The sequence below is a fragment of the Danio rerio genome, chromosome 10, assembly GCF_052040795.2.
Source record: "Danio rerio strain M-AB ecotype USA chromosome 10, GRCz13ab, whole genome shotgun sequence".
Classification (NCBI taxonomy): domain Eukaryota; kingdom Metazoa; phylum Chordata; class Actinopteri; order Cypriniformes; family Danionidae; genus Danio; species Danio rerio.
In genome coordinates, this window is record NC_141030.1 from 41,486,816 (window position 1) to 41,508,399 (window position 21,584).

General features: G+C 38.3%; 1 protein-coding gene and 1 long non-coding RNA gene across 31 annotated transcripts in view; one reads left to right on the forward strand and one right to left on the reverse strand.

Annotated features, from left to right (window-relative positions):
• msi2a (musashi RNA-binding protein 2a) overlaps positions 1-21,584 on the forward strand; it is a 285,008-nt gene that overhangs the window by 257,243 nt on the left and 6,181 nt on the right. For 12 of the 14 annotated variants that reach the window (XR_015500169.1, XR_015500170.1, XR_015500171.1 and 9 more), the window contains 2 exon segments: positions 7,267-7,446; positions 15,760-15,914. Coding sequence is in view for 9 of the 14 variants with exons in the window: in XM_087268677.1 (XP_087124803.1) it covers positions 7,267-7,446; positions 15,760-15,914 (335 nt within the window). In the remaining 5 variants the exon portion in view is untranslated. 14 annotated transcript variants of the gene reach the window in all.
• Positions 1-21,584, reverse strand: part of LOC103911773 (uncharacterized) — a 339,222-nt gene that overhangs the window by 23,195 nt on the left and 294,443 nt on the right. For 5 of the 17 annotated variants that reach the window (XR_015501455.1, XR_015501459.1, XR_015501456.1 and 2 more), the window contains one exon: positions 11,848-12,321. This is a non-coding gene — a long non-coding RNA (uncharacterized LOC103911773). Of the gene's footprint in view, positions 1-11,847; positions 12,322-15,412; positions 16,114-18,775; positions 21,497-21,584 lie in introns of those variants that run through there. The other 12 variants (XR_015501454.1, XR_015501460.1, XR_015501462.1 and 9 more) reach the window with 7 other exon arrangements.

Below are 21,584 nucleotides of genomic sequence, written 5' to 3' on the forward strand. Positions count from 1 at the left end.
TTTTGGTGAGGGAATGCTTAAGTAAAACTGGCCTCAGACGGTTTAGTTTAGTCTGCTTCAAACCTGCAGCAAAATATCAGGCTTTGCTAAAATGCTGGTTATTTTACCAACGATTAGGTCAATAGTGGTAGCCTATTACAGATTTAAAAAGAAAAATTGTAATATTATAAAAGGAAACATAAGCTGGACCACAACAGATCATGTCAAAGTCATATTGAATGCTCAAATAATGTAGCCTATAGTTTATAGCAAGCATCTATATGCATCTATGTTTTTAGTTAGATCGTGCCGTCTTTCATATACTCTAGGGTTATAGGTCTGCATTTAGAGTTGATCACCAGAACTATAGAAACTGTATTAGGTTTGAAAAAAAAAAAAAAACATTGCCACAATATCTGTATCGGTCGATACTCAGAATTTTTGTATCACGATTGGATCGGTTCCACAAAAAGGTATCAGTGCATCCTTAGTATTTGCAGTTTGTTTTGCAGTTTGTGCCTATAAACACAGCACCCCCTCTGTTCAAAACATGTATCACAATTCGTTCAACATTACTACCGGTTTGAATCGTCACATATTTAAATCAATTTTCAGCCAGCTCACAGTGAATCCTTACATTTGCTAATGTCAACTCAACCACCCCCCCACCCCCCATCACACCACTTCATTTGATGAGCAACACAAACTTTGCTGTGGTCATGAAAAGATGACTGGATGTACGTTGGTGACACATGCAGTGATTAACAGACTGCAGTAAAAGCCCGAGTGGAGTTTTCCAGGTTTAGCCTGCTGTCAGCTGAATTCTCAAGAGCTCTGGTGGTGGGCTGGGATATTATGCTATCGACAGAGCGCTACAGCAGATGTCCGCACAACCAAAACAGCATTGGATCGGTGTTCATTAGCAAAGCATTAATTTCCACGCATATTGTGGCACACGAAGAAAACACATTTCTGCGGCAGAGACACCCACATCGCTGCAGCCCCCCGAGGAGCCGCTCGCTGCCTCTACAACACGCTGCCAGAGAACATGTGTTGTTTTAGGAAGATCAGAGGAAAGCTATTATTTCTCTAACTTTGATGTCAGAGCTGCGTTGCCCGATCCCTCTCCGTATCTCACCTTTGCTCAAGTGAAAGTAAATCATTTGTATGCTCTGAAAAGAAAATGAGCAGAGGAAGATAATCAGGCAACGGCTCGCTCCCAGATGGCTGCTTCTGCTGTCTTGCCATCCAACTGAAGAGCTCTTTTCAGCCTCATTTTATTCATATCCTTTTACACTGATGGCACTATCATTAGAGGCAATCTACCTGAACAATAAAGGTAATTTTCCCTGCCTTTATTAGATAAGACCTTCCCGACTGAGCGCCTTGTGCAGCTGAGGGCTAATTGTCCGTGTCAGCATAAACAAAGCAGCTGTGTACATCCGTTGTGTGTGTGAATGTCGGCTTTGTGTACTGCCTCTCCCGGTATCCTGTAATCGGCAGAATTAGGCAGATGGAACAGGAAGCCGCCATTGTGGTGTCCTGGCAATTCTGCGACTGGTGGAATGCATACGGCGTGGGTATTTTTTTGTGAAACGTTACGTTACGCGTTCGCCAACCCGCACCCTGCTCAGCCGTTTAACAAATGAAGGAGTCTGCGTAGAGGTCGACTCTTGTTTGTTGTTAAAGATCTAATTAGAGAGTGCAGAAGAGGCAGCGGAAGCTTGTCTAATTAGCGGGAAGCAGAAAACCCACTTTAAAATTCAAGGACGACTGGCGATTAGGATGCACGTCGAAAAAAATGGATTACCGAAAGAAAAGGCTGTCTCCGGCCTTTGTTTTGCTGTTGTAGTTGAGCGTGAAAGACGGTTTAGTGCTAAATAACAGCACAGGGTGAGGAGAGAGAATGATTCAGGAGACTCAGAAATGTCCATTTCTCACTTAAGATCCAGAGAGACCAGCGGTGACCTGAAACAACACCTAGTGTGTCCCTTACAGCAGTGTTTCCCAACTCTGTTCCTGGAGGCACACCTACAGTACATATTTTAGATGTCTCCTTTATCTGACCCATTAACTTCAGGTTTTGGAGTCTCTTCTAATGTCCTAATGAGTTGATTCAGGTGTGTTTGAGTTAATAGAGCTATGGGACTGAGTGCACATCTTACAGGATAACACACTTTCATTTGCCAGTCATGTGTCATTACTTATTTTCTCAGTGCTATACAGCTGAGCACCATGTACTGTAACACCAACTACAACAGTAAAGTTTGCTATAGGCTGAGTTTTCAATGTGGAGGTAAACTATTTTTAAACCCTTTTAAAGATTTCAATAGTTCACACTTAGATATTGTTTGACAACTTGTTAGCAAGTTAGAAGGTTCGGCATGCTGTCCCAGGTGAGAACACTAAGCTCGGAGATAGTTGAGCCCAGGGCTCCCGCCTGATCCATAGAGCATGTGAGGGGAGTATGAGATCAGGTGGTTCTCGAGAGCTCCCCTGGTAAAGGAGGAGAAGGGGTGGATGGGGGGTTTCTTCGGAAAAACGAAAATAAGAGAGTACTTCTAACTAGGCTACTTATAGTGAGTTTGGATCAATCTGATTGGCTAGCTAATGAGTGTAGATGAGTGGCCAGGTGCAGTCAATCGTATCACATGCTCCTTTTGAAATTAGTTTGTGAAACTTCACTTAATTGCTTGAAACTGTTCAACCGACTGGTCAAAAAGACTAGTAGTTTACAGCAATAAAGGTTTTGCTAAACAACTGCAAAGTCCTGCGTTTTTCTGCGTTTTTCTGTTCTTGCTGACAGATCATTTTACATATTATTTATGTCAGGGATTCTCAACTGCTGGGCTTCAGTGATCCTGCAGGTGGGCCGCAAGATTTTAAAATTAACTTAAATATTATACTTTAATTATATTATTTCATTATTAAACAAGTCATATTAAAATGATAGTAGTAATGGCGTTCCCCGTTTTCTGTGGTTGATCAGGCTAATTCGGACTCTGTTCAAAAACAGCCTCACTGTTAGTTACAGACATAACTGTGGCTTAAATTTCCAACCGCTGCACTTCAACTAGGACTACGTTCTCAGTTGTATAAAGCAAACAGTCACGCAAATGTAAAGGTAATGATGATGAGAGTTATAATAACCAGCTCACGCGTGCCTCATGTCTGCGACTCATACTGTTTCAGAGTTGCACAAGTCTGTTAATTCACAAACTATGCGTGCCCTCTCTGTGTGAACAATTTAAAATATCTGTATAGTTGTCCAAGTAATGTCTTGCGAGTGTTTTATAACTGACGCTCGTCCGTACAGGATTGAGACTCTGTGGTGTTTCAGTAGTGAACAGCTGTTCACTGTTCCTTTCAGCGAACTCCAATAATGTCCAGCTACAAACCAAACCGCCTTCAGATCGATGTGTTTCAACAGACTTTCATTTTATTATATTTACTGTATTCTACATTTAGGGTTAGGTTGTTTATTTTAATGGATATATAGATCAATAGATGAATAGAAATCAGTCTAATTCTAAACAGCAGCAGCTTGAAGTCCTCCTGCATCTCCTGTAGTCCTGTCAGGTTTCTTTACTGAAGAAAAGGCCTAAAACTGTGCAGTTGTAAAGAATAACTGAAGTAAAAAATTCAGGAACTTTGAACTGGTCTGTGCATTTTTTTCAATATTAAAATACATATTATTATATCTTATATTATATTTAAATAAAAAAGGAGAAAATGTATATATACTAATGCACAATGTTTCCAGTTTTTTTAAATGATGTAAAAAAAATAAGGGAATAATAGAAAGCAAAAGAAATGTTTGGCTAAAAAATAAAACTATCAGTTTTTCCTTAGCAAAAATTTTTTGAGAAAAGGTGGGCCTCAAAGTGAAAAAGGTTGAGAACCCCTCATTTATAATATGAATAAACAATGCATATCTAATTGTTGGCCTTCATCAGAAAAGCTATATTGCATATTTTTATAAGACGGTTTTATTTAATTTAAAGTTAGAATATTGTGTATGAATAAATGTATACAATATTTAATTAAATTAAACTAAATGCATTTTAGTCAACTTAATATAGAGTAGATTTAATCGATTAAAATCCTATGAAATTTAGTGCACTAAAACTAAAATGATCCAGAAGACTAAAATATGATAAACTAAAATGGAATTTTAGTCAAAAGACAAACTAAATCAAAATTTGCTATCAAATTAACACTGCCCAAGAGATTAGCCTGGGAATGTTTGTACGCGTACATTTGTCTGTGTATCTGTATTTGTCCACCGAATCGCGCTTGTTGAGCTTGAGTTTAGACAGATGTAATTGGAATCATTACAGCAGCACATTCGTGTGATTCCTCAAGTCACATATTACAGTAAGCAGGCAGTGCTGGAGCTGTGCCATTCCAGCACTTGAGCGTAATTTGACAGGCAGGCGTTTTGCCCACAAACCACGGACGGTGAGGGAAAGTTGCGAAGCTGATGACAGAGAAACTACTTAGAGCTTGAGATTACTGTTGGCAGCTGTTGAGGGCATAATCAGCGCTGTGATGTTCGGCACGGCTCCAGGACGCTCCTGCAGGTCCCGGACCCCAATGAAAAGCAAATGTGCGGCAGGGGAGACGCTAGATAAAAGGCTTCTGCGGCGAATCCTGGCTTTCTTTGATTGGATCATCTTACTGTTTGTGAAAGGCCACTGAAGATTTGAAAAGCCTTATGTATAGCAAACCTGCATGTAGGATTGAAAAGACCAGCTCTAAAAGCTAGCGAAGCCGGAGCTGTCAGATGATGTGCTGATGATCTGCCTTCCTGATCAACAGTGTATTTGTGTCTGGAAAAGATGTTTAACAGTAATTTAATGTGAAGGGCTATTAATGCTTTGTTAAAGGGGTAGTTCACTCCAAAAATGAACCATTTATTCATGATGTTTTAAATCCTTCTTCTGTTGAACACACAATATATTTTGATGAATGCTGATTCCTGGCACACATTGACTTTCATTGTAGGGGGGGAAATAATGTGGGAGTCAGTGGGTCCCGGTGACCAGCATTTTTCTAAATATATTATTTTGTGTGGGCCACTGTGGCTCAGTGGTTAGCAGTGTTACCTCACAGCAAGAAGGTTGCTGGTTCAAGTCCCAGCTGGGCCATTTGTCATTTCTGTGTGGAGTTTGCATATTCTCCCCTTGTTCGTGTGGGTTTCCTCCGGGTGGGGTGCTCTGGTTTCCCCCACAGTCTAAAGATATGCGCTATAGATGAATTGAATAAACTAAATTGGCTGTAGTGTATGAGCGTGTGAATGCCAGAGTGAGAGTGAGTTGGTGCTGGAAGGCCATCGGCTGTGTTAAACATATGTTGAATAGTTGTTGGTTCATTCTGCTTTGGCAACCCCTAATAAACAAAAAGACTAAGCTGAAGGAAAATGAATAAATGAATTATTTTGTGTTCAACAGAAGAAAGAAAAAAGTAACATTGTGATATCTTGTTTTTCTGAGATAAATATTGCAGTATTGGGTGTAATTTTTTCGGATGAATAGCTCTGTTTGTAAAGAATTCATAGTTTTAGATGAATTGGGTTGATTTTGTAGGTTTTTGCATCTGTATAAAATATAATAAACCAATCACAAGAATTGATCAATACAGTGGAGCAAAGATACCAATGAAAAAAAAACAGTGCTTTATGGTTGTCAATGAGTCTAGCAGTATTCAGGTAAACAAATTGAGTAGTCAAATGAAAATAACAGTTCATGTTTTTTGTCTTAAGTGTGTGTGTGTGTAAAAAACATATATAAAAAATATATATATATGTTAAGTTGTTAAGATTTAAGTAGTTAAGTATTTTAAGATGTTAAGTTTTTAGATAGTAGTGTCAGTGTTGTTCGTTTGTAGGATATCTATAAGCTAGTGCGCTCCAAAACTTGTAGTTTGTCACTTCTGCCAAAAAGGATCAACGGTTTAATTCACGTCACCTCATACTTCAGCTTCTCATCACATCATAAACAATCAAATGCTCTTTAGTATCTGACATGGCTCCTTCAAGATGTTTCTCATTTGATGCGCTTAAGCTCAACCAATTTCACTGGTGGAGCTTTGATGAAACAAAACATTATTGGCTGTTTTTTGAAAAGGGGAGGAGCTACATTGTTCCTCTCTTTTTGTGTTTCAGTTGAGATTACATCAAACATCAAATAAAAATGCACATTTCAAAGCACTTCACGAGAGCTTTCAAACATGCAAATGATCAACTTTTTGTAGCTAATATAGTTAAAATTTGCTATTATGAAAATTATGATTGTTTTTTTTTATATGCACTTTGCACAATCTAAATAACATATGACTGATGGTACCTTGGCAAGTATCATTTTTTGGATGCACTATAAATGCATTTCGAGATTTGAGGCTTCTATTTAGCCTTCTGCTGGATTAGTTGCTTCATAATTCCTGTATGTTTTCAACTGTGCTAACTGGTCGATTATAATCAGAATTTAACATTGCTGATCCTGTGATATTGCGAATACATGCGTTGCAGTATCGATGCTAAAACTATGTTGTGCAGTCCTAGTAATATTGGCAGAATTTTCTTTTTTTTTTTGGATGAACTGCCATTTTTTAAGAGTTCACAGTTATCTGATCGTTGATTATAAATCATGCTGTCATGGGAAAGAGCCTCGAGCTTATGAAATCCTCAGCAGGGCGAGAGTGTAGTTTCAGCTCAGGTAGATCTTGAGAACTACCTCTTACTTACTATGGCTATAGGTAAAAATACAGCTTACTAAGAGCTTGACTATAGTGCCAATTTAGTATGTTCAATTTACTTAAGTCGCGTGTTTTTAGACTGGGAGGAAACCAAGGACAGGGAGAACAAGCAAACTCCGCACAGAAAGTCGATGATACTGAGGTAAAAAAAAACTGGTTATTTACAGTATAGTGAGTTATAAATCATCTGGTTGGTGAATCGTGTGTTAGCTAATGCAGGACCAGCTGTGATCAATCATAAGTATGTGATCCTCTTGAAATTTTTGTAAATAAACTCCACTTAAACCACGTGCTGAATTCATCATTGGATTTGATATATCTAAAATGCTAATAGGTCTCTCTTTAGAGGTAGTATCGAAATCGTCTTTTGGTTTGTTTATGTCTTGAGTAACTGTTACCTTGAGTGTGTGTATATAGGAATCATTCAGCCTCATGTCATTTCTCATACTTCACTGCGTTGGTTAGTTGTCATTGCGTATGACCTACACAGTGCTCCTCATTGACAGTGTTCCACCTCTTTGTGTTTCTCAGGGTTTCCAGATTATGGCTTTTACTCTGGGCCTGGAGACCAGCGGGCCGCCCCCTGCTCCTTTGCTGATTATGCCACCCTGGGACCCCATACAGGTCAGATGCTGCAGAGCGAGCACGTCACCTCCACCTGCAACTCTCCGTCCCAGCACCACCCAAGCCCGGACCACTTTAAAAGCTCAGGTGTGTATGGCAGACATTTTATTTCTCCAGTACTGCTGTTTCTATTACCGGATTATTCTTAATTATTAGGAAACAACTGCTGTGTCATGTTTTCCTATTTATTTTATTATTAATTTACTTGCATTTATTTGAGTTTATTTATTGTGAGTATCTGAACAAGTGTCTTTGATAGGTGCTGACTTCATCTACAACACGTTAGGGATAGCAAGCCAAAAAAAGCTAATTCAGCCATCATTTACTCACCCCAAACTTGTTTAAAACCTCTTTTAGTTTCTTCTGTTGAACACAAAAGATGATAGTTTGAAAACAAAGGTTAATGGCTGGCACCCACTGACTTGTACAGTAATGTTTTACCTGATATAGAAAGTTGATAAGTATCCGCAACCAGCATTTTTCATAATATCATATAACATTCCTCATAGAAAGAAAAGCATAAACGTTTAAAACCACATGAAGGAGAGTAAATGTGAGGTACAGTAATCCAGTTTTTTGGGTGAACTGTCTCTTGAATGCCAGGTGTCAACTCATAAAACAACTGTGTATGAAGTGGATTATGTTTTCATTCCTGATTCTACATTTAATATGATCTTGAAATTCAGACTCCAGGTTTGAATCTGCAGACAGACTGATGCATGTAAAGCTCTTGTTTTGTCCTACCAAAAGATCCAGTGAGGTCAGGCATTGTGTACTGGACATCTGTGGTTCAGACCTGATCACTGTGGCCACACGGCCCATGCCAGGCCAGGTGTCGTGGATCTTTGAGATTCACCTCCTTCTGTCCCACTTCTCTCGCCTCATTTCATTTGGCAGTCAACAGGAAACTGTCTGTAGTCCTTCTGCTTTACACCAGTGATCACATAGATGTAGCTTTGGCCACAAGCCCAACCTGTTCTCATTCTGCTGCTGGTCTGGCCCCAAATTACAAAGACTAAATCTAAATAGATTTTTGAGTGTGCTTTCAGTGTTTAAATGCTTCAAAAAGGCATGAATGTAATTTTTAATTCTCTGAAATTAATCATCATATGGAAGTACTGTAAATAATAATAATAATAATAATTCTTTACATTTATATGGCGCTATTCTGGACACTCAAAGCGCATTAAACATAGGGGGGAATCTCCTCATCCACCAACAGTGTGCAGCATCAACCTGGATGACGCGACGGCAGTCATATTGCGCCAGACCGCACACCACACACCAGCTGATTGGTGGAAAGGAGACAGAGTGATGAAGCCAATTATGATATGGGGATGTTTAGGAGGCCATGATGGACAGAGGCCAGTGGGCAGATTTGGCCAGGATGCCGGGGTTAAACCCCTACTCTTTTTCGGAGGACATCCTGGGATTTTTAATTCCAGATTTAAAAAAAAGATGTGGTTAGTGTTGATTGTACAGATCTGGTGAGTGTGTGGTCAGTGTCTTTGTTTATATTTATTCAGATGGCAAAGTTAGTTAGTATCGTCAGCAGTACTCTTTCAGTTTTTAAAGACACACCTTAGTCAAAATGATTTAGTTTTATATTACTTTATAGTAATATCACAACTGAAAAATCCTCCACTTCCACACAGCTCTCAGATCAGCTGTAAATGCTGCTGTCTGAATCACTGTCTCCCCTGCGTCTGTGTTTGTGTTGCCGGCTGTTGTGCACGTAATCAAACTCCCCTTTTCATGCAAACCCTTTCACCTCTCAACACCCGCATCTAAACAGAGCTGGAATCACCCACTTTCCTGACTTTATTCAAACTAGAGGTGTGAAAACACCCTGCTGAGGCAGGGGCTGTTTTATAGCGCTTTAATGGCCAGATTTTAATTTGCTAGATTTCATCAGCCCAACACAAAAGTACAACATTCTTGGGTTTTATTTTTTGCATTGGCAAAACAGAAACAAAATCTTATTTTGCTACTGCAATGTATGTCCTTAATATTGCTTTCAGCAAAGTTTTAGAGCATTTCCAGAAAGCTCCATTAAATACAGGTGCGCTGTATTGAAGGTCTGTCCGAATGTCTTGTTGCTGTGGCAACATGGACAAAGTCGATGAATCGTAGGTTTTTTAGGGGTCAATACTGGCACTTCTGGTGTGTAGTTTTGTACTGGAGAATATCTACATTACTGCGGCTTTCCCTGCTCAGCAGAAACACTCTGTTATCCCGCCAAAAGGATGCGCAGGGTGACATCGATTAAAACCCCAGTGCTGGGAGCCAGAGCGGGACAGATGAGTCACCTGTGTCTCAAAAACACGCTGCGTAATCACAGGCCGGCGGCTTTAATTAGCATGGGTGCTGCTAAGCTACCAGTCAAAGCCAATAAATGTAAGTCATGTTTAGCTATTAAAGCTAATAGCAGTAACGGTTTAGCCCCAGGGTTTAATTTGGAGCATAAATCCCATTCCTGGCAAAGCGAGAGAAAGCACAGCTCTCACCTTTACAGAATCCAGCAATTATGTGGAATAAAGATTACAGTACACATAAAAGAGTGTGAAAGAAAGGTAAGCCGGAGTGCTCCGATAAGAACAGCACGTCCAGGGAGAGGAGAGTTAGCGCTGACTCTCATCACTTCATTAACACGCTGTGATTAAGTACTGTATCTGTATATGCACATTAAATGTCAATTAACATAATTTCATTTCAAGAATACATTTTTTTACCCTAATGTTTCTGTAAAGAATTAAACCATATAACTCTAGTTTTGAATGACAACTAGCATGTAGGCATGGGAAAATTACCAGTTTTAAAATCGACAAAATTTACTGTTTCAAAGTGTGTACTCATACTTTGTACAGTTGCCTTGAACCGGGCCAAAGCACGCTTGTCCCCCCTCCCGTCTCCCCCAACGGCCCGCATTCACATTACATTCGGGCCTGGACACGCTTACGTCATTGATGATGAGCTGTTCAGTAGAGAAGCGCTCTGGCTCAGTACAGTGGAGATTTCTTTATTGATATTGTTTTAGTCGTTTGATATGCAGTGACATGCAGTCAAATATTTTGTCGAACAGATCAGCAACTTTTGACGCTCATAAACAATCAAAGTCCTCGTGTTGCAGGAATTAGGAGGTTTGCTAAAGGTGCAGCTGTCGTGCAGTGAGGGGTTTTTGTCTTTAATCTATGCCAGTTTGTGTTCATTAAACAGTAAAAATGATTAATAAATCCACATGAAACAGTCCCTTAAATGTCACATCTCATCTTCCGTTTTGGGCTCAGGCATGGTTTGCTCTGCCTGGCACACCTCTTCCAACCGGGCCAGGGCCGGCCAGGTGAACCGTTTATGAGCCTGATTAAGAGCACTTACACTTCTCAAACAATCCGTAAAATGGGCCCTGGCATGGTTCAGATAGCATAGTGTGAGTAGGCCCTAAGATACATGTTCGTTTTTTGTTTTTTACAACTATTTTATTTATTTTTTTTAGGGCAGCAGTATCTCCAGTCATCAAGCTGAACGATTCAGCAAACATCTGAAAACCTCTTCTATATATATATTTACACTATCTGAGAGAAGTCTTGTCTTCAATCCCAGTTGTAAGAGCAACAAAGAATAACTTGACTTCTGATTGATCATTTGGAAGTGTTAGAAGGTAGATTTTTCTGATGAATCATCTGTTGAACTGCATTCCAGTCATCACAAATACTGCAGAAAACCTACTTGAACCCACATGGACCCAAGATTCTCAAAGAAATGAGTCAAGTTTGGTGAAGGAAAAATCATGGTTTAGGGTTACATTCTGTATAGGGGTGTGCGATTACAAACCACAGGAGAGGGCAAATTCTACCTCAGGATAGCACTCCTTCTCATTCTTCAGCCTCCACATCAAACTTCCTAAAAGCAAAGGTCAAGGTGCTCTAGGAATGGCCAGCCCAGTCATCGAACATGAACATTATTAAGCATGTCTGGGATAAGGTGAAGGAGGAGGCATTGAAGATGAATCCAGAGAATCTTGATGAACTCTGGGAGTCCTGCAAGAACACTTTCTTTGCTTATTTTAGTCATTGCAGAGATGTATGAATGCAGTCCTCCAAGCTCATGGGAGTCATACACAATAATCATTCTTTTTCCACTGCAGCATGATTTTATATTCTATACTGTACATTATTTCTGTTAAGTGACAAAAAATCAAGGCATGATTAATTTTATTTAGCTAAAAAAGTGTAATCTAGAGGCCTTTGCCTTTCGCATAAACCACTTCTGATACCAAATGATTAACTAGAAGTCAAGTTATTATTTGTTGTTCCTAAAACTTGGAAAAGCGACAAGACTTTTATCAGGGAGTCTACACATACATGTATATATACATATTAAACGTTCAAGCATACTATAGACCTGAGCAGTGCAGTGGCTTAATTTATATCCACAGAAAAGATATCGAAATACACCTTTTCAAGTTGTAAAAAAATCTGTGTTGTGGAATTTAATGAAGACAGAAGAATCAATGAATGATTTATTTGAATAATTTAGTCGTTTTCCAAAATATTTTAAATGTTTCTTTAAATAAAATATATTGTGTTCAATGGAAAAAAAGAATTTATCCAGACATTTAAAAAGGACATATTGTAGAGCCGTAATAACAGTACTGTGACATATTTATCTAATGTTATCATATCATTAAAATCTTATATCCTCCGTGACTATTAGCATGTACGCATCATAACAGCATTTTAACCTACTTTGATAGTTTTATTTAGCCCAACCCCCACACAGTCATGATTGTACTAATATAAGCATCAATACAGCGCTGTATGTGACATGAAATCCCTGCATGCGCCACACACACACACACACACACACACACACACACACACACACACACACATGCATCTGGTTGTGTTGATACCTGTGGCGACTGCAGGCGCTGATGTTCTGTCCTCCAGCTGTATACGGTCACTGTGAAGAGAGATATGGGGAATGAGCATTTACAAAAGCAGCTCAGTCTTTACATGCATGTTCAAATCTCAGCTCAGTGTTTCTTAGCACAGCAGGAGAGCCTGTGTTTCTCCCTGCCTCGTCCTTCTGTCAGACCTGCCTAATGCACAGCACAGCGTGTGGCTGCAGACTGTTTTGCATGGACATTGTGGGCGTTTTTAATCTAAATACTGGCCATGCATGTGTGAAGGCTGTTCATTTAGGAAATTTTTGTTTTTAAAAACACAAAGAGTATAAAAAAATATTGTCATCTTACAAACAGCAATGAAATCCTTGTTTTTCATGAGTAGTTAAACTGTCCTTTAGGCCATTGTTTCTCAGCCACGTTCCTGAAGGACCACCAGCTCTGCACATTTCCATGTCTCCTCAACCAAACACAGGGTTAGTTCACCCAAAACTGAAAACTGTCATTCTTTACTCTCCATTCACTTTTCACACACCTGTTCAACTTTTTTTCTTCTGTTGAACACACAAAAAGTTATTTTGGAAAATCCTGTTATTATAATAAAATGTGTTTTTTCCAATATAAATGCCAACATTTTTCAAAATATGTTCTTTTGTGTTTTAGGGTGTACTATCCCTTTAAAAGCCAGGAGCTGTACACGTGATAATTTGTACAGTCAATTAATATCTGCTTTATCTAATTATTAGAAAGAAAGACCAATAGCTTACTGTATGAGGCATTTTTGGCCATTCTGTAAAGGGCTATGTTAACTTGCAGTATACCAGGGGTGCCAAACTCAATTCCTGGTGGGCCACAGCTCTGCTGTTTAGTTCCAACTGTGTTTAAACACACCTGATAAAAATAATTGAGTCCTCCAGGCTTGTTTAAAACTTACAGGTTAGTGTGTTGAAGCAGAGTTGAAACTAAACAGTGCAGGGCTGTGGCCCTCCAGGAACTGAGTTTGACACTTCTGATGTATACTGTAGTACAACCAGGGCTTGACATTAACACTCGCCAAATGCGGGATATCAGCTGTGTTGAGTTGGACAGCCACCTCCACTAGCCACTTTGGCCTTTTGAAAATAACTTTTAAATTGCCATTGTTGGCTCATCACTAAAGATTAGAACTTTAGTTTAAGAGCGTTTGTCAATATGTGTGCAACTGCGATCAGCACAACTGATAACTGTTTGTGCAAGCAAAAAGCAAGTGAATATTGAATGAAAAAATGATCAGGCGAGGACTTCATGTCGTGCATGTAGAACTTATGTGATGCTTGTGAGAGCTTAAAAGCTCACGGATCCTTGCACGAAGTAAACGTGCTTGGGAACACAACTGGTGCGATTGCCTCTCTTTTAAATAGACTGGGAAACAGCGGTGCTCATGCACCCACAGTCCTGCTGCTTTCCAGAGCTACAGTTTTTTTTTTTTTTTGTAAGCAGCAGCAGTTGCCGCTTTTGTTTTAACCATTCTCTGAACAGATTATTAATGGGCCATGTGCACATGATTATCCTTTATTATCGCACATGGAATGATTTTTACCTGCTTTTTTTTGCTTCTAGTTATTTTTGTTAATATGGTTTAATGTTTACAATAACATTACTTTAATAGATTAACTCTCCATTTATCTATGGTTCACTGATGGACCTTTAGTCTGGACAAACTATTGTGCATTTTAGATTCATGACGATATATATTTTTAAATGTCTGTTGTTTTTTTAAGAACATTTTTGTTGAAAAAACTAAATGTACACAGCTATAAGTGAGAAACACAGTGGCGCAGTAGGTAGTGCTGTCGCCTCACAGCAAGAAGGTTGCTGGTTTGAGCCTCGGCTGGGTCAGTTGGCGTTTCTGTGTGGAGTTTGCATGTTCTCCCTGCGTTTACGTGGGTTTCCTCTGGGTGTTTCGGATTCCCCCACAGTCCAAAGACATGCGGTACAGGTGAATTGGGTACGCTAAATTGTCCTTAGTGTATGAGTGTGAATAAGTGTGTATGGATGTTTCCCAGAGATGGGTTGCAGCTGGAAAGGCATCCGCTGTGTAAAACATATGCTGAACGAGTTGGCAGTTCATTTCGCTGTGGCGTCCTGTAGCTAAAAAGAAAATCAATGAATGAACAGCTACATTTTGCTTGTTTTGACACATTATTTACATTTTGTGGCAAGGAAATAATTAGTTTGGTGTGGCCAGAGAAAAATGGATAAATCCTTAGTATCCTTAGAGCTCTAAAAATTCATGTGAAATAAAACTAATTGCAATTTGACACTTAGAAGCCATAATCCATTTGCTCAGCTCATTGAGCAAGATCACACACAACATATAAAACAAGTAAAATGAACGAGGAGACGTGGACATAACACAAAATGTAAATGAAGTCAATTTAGCATGCTACAGTCAAATATTATACATATAAAATGTATTTTTTCCATCAAAAAAATTGTTGGTCTAGTAGAGAGATGACCAAACTAGGGCCTGTGGGCCAAATTTGTCCCATGGTTATCTTTGATTTGGCTCACCATTCCATCTGAGAAGAGAGGGACAAGGTTTAGAGATTGTCAATCCAAATTTAATGCAAACATTTGTTTGTTTTAAGCTTTGTCTGTTTGTTAAAAGCTGAAATTAAATGCTTTATTAAATGGTTTAAATTAATCAGATTTTGCTTAAATCTATATACAGTCACCTGACAATGCAGAGACCTTGATGAGCAAATCAAGTCAAAGGCAGATTCTGCTTGACTAGTGTATTCAGCATTGCACTCCACTGTGTTATAAATGTGATTGTTTATGTTTTATTGCAATAAGTCATCATTTAAAAAGTTATACTGCATTGGTTTATCCGATTTAAAGTAATGGTTTTTTTTTATTTTGAAATATTATGAATAATAATAAAATTAGCAAATGCCCATGGCAACTTTATTTTAATATAGTTTGGTAAATTTACCCTTTGGTCCACGGCTCTTGATAATATTTGGTTTTTGGCCCTTCATACTTAAAAGTTTAGGCACCCATGAACTAGTGACAATGGCGAGTGGCTAGTAACGTTGGAAAACTAATAGCCACAGTCGCTGGTGATCAAAAAAGTAAATGTGAAGCCCTGAGTACAACTTTCCAAAAAAATACTAATAATTAAAAAAACAATACAGACAATGACTGTTTAATCCTAATGAATAGAATCATTAATTGTGAAATGGGGGATTTAGTGTTTTTTTCTAAAGCACGTGACATGCTTTTTAGATTTCCTCTGATGTATGAAAAGCTTAAAAGAACATTGTTTACGAGTGTTATAAATGTGGTTTCACTTTTGAACAAATAAATGCGTCGTTGCTGAATAAAAGCATTCATTCATTTATTTATTTATTTTAAGTGAACATGGCTTCTTCCATCTTCTCTGTGGTTGTTTAGTGGTTTTATTATAGAGTGAAACTGATTTCGCCAGTGTGTATGTGTGTCCTATACAGGTGCTAACCCTCCTCGGCCTGGAGGTTTCCCCGGTGCGAACAGTCCTGGCCCCGTGGCAGACCTGTATGGCCCCAGCAGTCAGGACTCAGCAGTGGGAAATTACATCAGCGCTGCCAGTCCTCAGCCAGGCTCCGGGTTCAATCACAGTATCGCGGTGAGTAGAGCTATATGTTACACTCTCAGTCACGCTAAGAGATGCAAAAAGTGCTCACTATTAGTCCTTGTCCGTCCTAGTTTTTAATTATATTCAACCTCCAACTGAGAAATGCGAGTCTGACTGGCTGTTCCTCAGTCGTGACTCACTTTTTACAGTGAGGGCTTGATTGTCAGCACAGCCATTTAGAAAAGCAGCGCTGGGGAAAGAAGAATATCAGAGGAATTAGTTCCATTCCACATGTTCAAAAATACCCCAATGAGTCACGAGTCTCCGTTAGACTGACACTTCTCGTCCCGCTGATGTTTTGTTTGGGGAATAAAAGCATCACAAACAGTTTAGAGGAAGCAAAAAGCTGCCATGGTTGGAAATGAGCAAATTGTCAAAATCAGATGTCCCTGTAACTAGCAGATGCTCTTGACACCGTCTCCAAACGAAAGCCCCTGCGTTGCACAAAAAACTTGCTTTAATTGGCTTTTGTCGGCGAGCGCACGCATTCTGTCTGCAGATGTCACGGACGTCAGGTTGCGGCTCGGTGTCAGCGCCCATCTCAATTTGAAGAAGAAAGCATTTATAATGAGCTGCCAAATTGAAATTAAATTATTCACCCCGTTCTCTCAAATCAGTTTCTTAACCAACTGAAGCAGATTTTGATTTATGCGAGTGTTTGCTGAAGATTTCTGCTGTTTGGCTGCTTGTTAGTTTGCTCCTGTATATGGAGGGTAATCTTAAACAATTACAATGCAAACATTCCATACTTTTCCACACTCTTTAACCATAATTAACTTATATATAAACTATTTTTATCGTAGTAGCTCTGATTTTCACAGCCATAAAATACAATCTCTAACCTGCAGGGTTATTCTTATATAATAAAATATATAATAAAAAGTGCTGGAAATTCTTATATTTTAATCAAGTGTTTTCAAAGGTTTGCATAATGCTTTGGATTTTGGATAGTGGTTGCTTTCATAATGAGTTCTCTTACTAAATAGGTAACAATAATAAAAGAAATAGTTTTGCTTTTGCATAAAATATAAAGTGTGGAGTCTGTGCATGTGCACATAGCATGATCTGCCTGTCTAATCAAAGAGCACAGATTAGTATTATTTCAATTTAAGATTAAAGATGACTTAATAATAACAGTAGTTCAATGTTGGGCTTGGGAGAAACATGCCATCAGAATCCATCTTTGATGCCATGCTGTATTACAGAATAATATAACAAATAGCATCTGATGAGTTTGACCACACAGAATCTGTGCGTGTAGTAATCTGCAGATTTTTAGCCCATCATTGAGTCTTTATTTACTTGTGTAGATGTACATTTATTCAGTTTTGAAAGTAATTTTAGTAATATTACTGACTAATATGAAAATGTTCAATTGATTTATTTACAATACAGTTAGTGAAGTCATATTTCATGTCTTTTAGTAGATCTATGATATGAGAGACTTGCTTTGTTTACCAAATAAGAGGATCTAATTGGATTTGCATTGTAAACATTGAATTAAAGTTAAAAAATGTATTATTTTTTTTCATATATTAAGTTTTTAGTTATAATACTCCTAAAACAATTCTGCGTAAATCTTTTTTTTACAAAAATCTGCGCAGAAATAGCAAAAAATGTCTGCAGATTGTGCCTGGCCCTTCTGCTGAGGTATGTACTGTATATGTATGTAAATATGTATTTTTCCACATCTAAAAAAAGTGCTGAGATTTGACTTTGGAAAAAGTGTAAAAACCATTAACCTACAGGATTGCATTTTCTCTGATTGATTGACATGTGGATGTGTGCGTTCATTTACATCCAGGAAACTACATTTCCATATTACCGAATTCTGATGTTTTCCAACAGTAGTAACCAATAGGATATAAACACTGGAGAAAATAATAAAATAGTTTAAAATTATATAATATAAAATCTATAATTGTATATATTAGAAGTTTTTAAAATATATATAAATAAAACTTATGCAATTTACACTCTGCAATAAAAGTACAAAAACCGTCATGCAGGTGACTTTTTAGATTCAAACGCATACTTTTTAGGAACCGACCCAGATTTAGTGCAATTTGTGTATGAAAATAGACATGCCCAATATTCTAGCTCTTTATATTTGAAAGGATTAATCATTTATGCAGTCATGCACATTGTTTGACAGCTAATGTGATGGTGATTTGATGCTCCGCAAAGGTTGCAGACACCTTTACTGACACCAAAATGCTTTTTTGATGCAAAATTTATTTGAGCCAATATAAGTGATTCCTTACGCTGATTAAGAAACTTAGGAATAGGCTACTATCATAAAGAAAATCCGCTCTAAATGTTAAACTAAATAAATTGATAAATGAAAGTGTAAAGCCTGCAGCCCACAGCAAAGGTGAAAAGTGATTGTGTATCATATACTGTATAACAAACCATTTCCTATGAGTTTGATGTAATTTTGCTTGCGTGGATAATTGAATATTAATCAGATGATTTCATTACGCTGCTGTGATCATGATTTCGAGGATCGATAGATCTGTCCTTCACAACACACCCAGCCATCTCAGATTAGTTCATCCAGACATTTTAATCTGATTTGCAAACTTGTTTGAAGAACCAAAGAAGTCACGCTTACAATTCATGCAAACTCTGGTCCGGTTCACTTCTGGTATGAATGCAATCATACAAAATAACAGAAGTGAACCGCCAACTGTACAACAAACTTTAGTTTTCATTATGATCATTTGTGTGTGTGTGTGTGTGTGTATCACATAATGTACCTTGCTAACAAGCAGGACTGAGCCCGGGCAAACACAGTGAAAATGTCTGCTTGTCTCCTCCAAAAACAGCTTCTGCAGACATCGTGATTTGTTCTGAACGTTTTTAATATTTTTGCGGCAGATGGATGTAAGCTGCTTTCTGTATGTTCAAAACTAAAAGATTCAGTAAAAGCAGAACAACTGCAATAAGCAGACATCTTTCCATTTTGGTGCTGTGCTTTCGTGTTCGTCATCTTGCAACAGCCGTAAACACAACAGCAGCTCAATGACGCAAGAGTACCAGGGTTCAGAAGGAAAAAAGACAGTAGAGTGAAGACAAACCAACCGAGAATGTGACGACAAATGAACTTAGGGTACAGTCCAGACAATTGAACCCTCATTTAAGCAAGATACGAAGAATGAACACCAGATGCTTTATTTATATTTTAGAAAACCACAACTGACTGTCTAGAAATGTCATTTTGATTTACTTTTCCACCTGGAAATAACTCCAACCAAATCCATGCTTTTCCAAACTACAGAACTCGAATATTTCTTGTTCTATAATAGTAATTCATTGTGAATTACTTGTGTGATATATTGAAAGTGACCTGAAATGAGTTGAACAGTCCACAATTTTAATCTGACTGTGAAAATGATGAAAGAACTGTAATATTTGTCTAAACTATTCCTGAAATTGTGAGCTCGTGCAGAGGAGGAGAACTTTGTAAACTGGGGATATTTTTCCCATCACAACCGGAGCCGTGTTGCTTAGAAAACTAAAGATCCCGAGTGTCTGTTAACCATCACCATTAGGCCCTTAAGCAAGACATTTACATCTGCCTTTGAATGAAAGAAGTTGTCTTTAAGTAGTTAAATTGCTGGCAAGTGTAGAAGAACTGCTCATAAACAGCTGTTTATGGCATATAAAGACAATTGGCTGATGGCAGAGATATTAACTGCTGCTTAGAAAGCCGAAGTGATCACAAACCTGGATCTTTCATCCTTCATTTCAGCCTCCCGGCATCTAAATAAAACATGTCACCGCATGAATTCATAACTTTATTTATCGGCATTAGTGTGGTTTTTGAGTGAGTGCCATTTTGTGCTGTGTGATTAATTCCAAATTTAGCGAGCATTCGTTCAGCTGGACTGATAGATGTGTGCGAATCTGTAGTTCTTGATGTCTCCGTGCAGAACATTAACACGGGAAATGACGCAGAACTAAAATGCTCGTCTCCATTTATTTTTCTGACACGTGTCACCAGTTCACCTCCTACTGGATCCCCCTTCCCTCTCTTTCTCTCTCTCTCTTTAAAACTTGTAGTATCAAGATGAAATAAAGTTTCATTACGCTCAGTTCTTAAAACGAGGAAGCCTGGCAGAAAAGCCAATATAAACTTAAGAAAGCCTTTCCTTCCTGCCCTCTAAAGCAGCGGGTGCGAGACTGACTTTGATTTATTCGTATGGATTAGACAGATCCGCTCCTGCCATGCACACAATAGTCTGATGACAGGCCCGATAAGCGGCTGTGTTTCTCAGAAAGGCTTGTTGACAGCTTGCCGTTTTGCCCTCTAAATCAGCCGTGTGGGTTTGTAAGTTCACAAACGCAGACTGACAATGGGCAGGATTTATTTACTTATTCAGGACTGATTAGCTCCACAGAAGAGGCAAATATGTTTTCTTGTGTTTTCCTTTTGCTCAAAGGCCTTCGAGTTACTCTGATGGGGATTGCAGCAGTTTAATTTGTAGGATCATGCATTATAGAGTGCTCCTAAAAGGGATTCGGTTCATACAGCTGGAGTTTTTCTAACACTGATGTTTGGCTGTATAGAGCTTAAAAAAGCTTTTTCCTCATAGGATTGTCTGGATTGGAGGACTCAGTGAAAAACAAAATGTGTTTCACAATAAAAAAAAAAAGAAAAGAAAAATGTGCTGTGACTTTCTTAAAGGCACAGTTTGCCAAAACTGCACTTGTACAGCCTCTTCATTCTTGTGTATAACTCTGCTCACATAGTTACAAGCAGAGGAATAAAGTCACTACAGTTTGATAAATATCGCAGCTGTTGGACAACATAATCTCCTTTTGAGAGTTTTTTTTAGGTGAGAATGTAGTTATTTATATTTGCAGCTATGCCATTTATTTATAAGGATAGTGCCCCTTTTAAAACATTTATCATTTCGGAGATTCAGCAAAGAAATTGACAGTTGACAGCCACAAGATGGTGACAGAGATCACATAAGTCCTTAGTGGAGGAATCTCAGCGTTTTCTTTTCTTATTTCAAACTACAGCTGATCAAATCATTGATGAGAGACATTCTAAGTCGATCTCTCTCTTTTGTTTGTTGTATTTATACCACAGTTGTCTGGTAGTGTTTGCTTTGGCTTTTTCGAGGATATTTATTGTGATCATCCGATTACAACAAACCTGTTTTGTTAAACAGTTTGTAATACAATTATTAAATGATTATTATTGTTATTTACAAAGGATAAAATAAATAGTATACATTACAAAAAGCTGCAAATTAATAGCTATTATAAAGAAATTGAAGCAAGAGCAGCTACATTGAAAGCATTCGATTGCATCCTTTTATGCTCATTTAAGATAAATTAGCTGTGCTTAAAAGAAAAGCCACCAAGGTCGACATGTTTAGATATTATTATGTTTATATGTTTGTTCAAACACGTACCCAAGAGCCCAGAGTGTCCACTTTCGCTTTAAATCATGTGTGTCTAATCAGTTTGGGAAACAGCACCTATTTATCACAATGGAGCAGTCAAGCACCGCTACACGAACTGATGCTTTGAGGATTGCATAAGAGGGGCAACAGCACCTGTAATGGAGAAAGAAGGGAATCCCATCATTTTTATCTTTTTTTCAAAGTGTTTTCATGCCTAAATAAAAGGAAAGCACTGAACAGA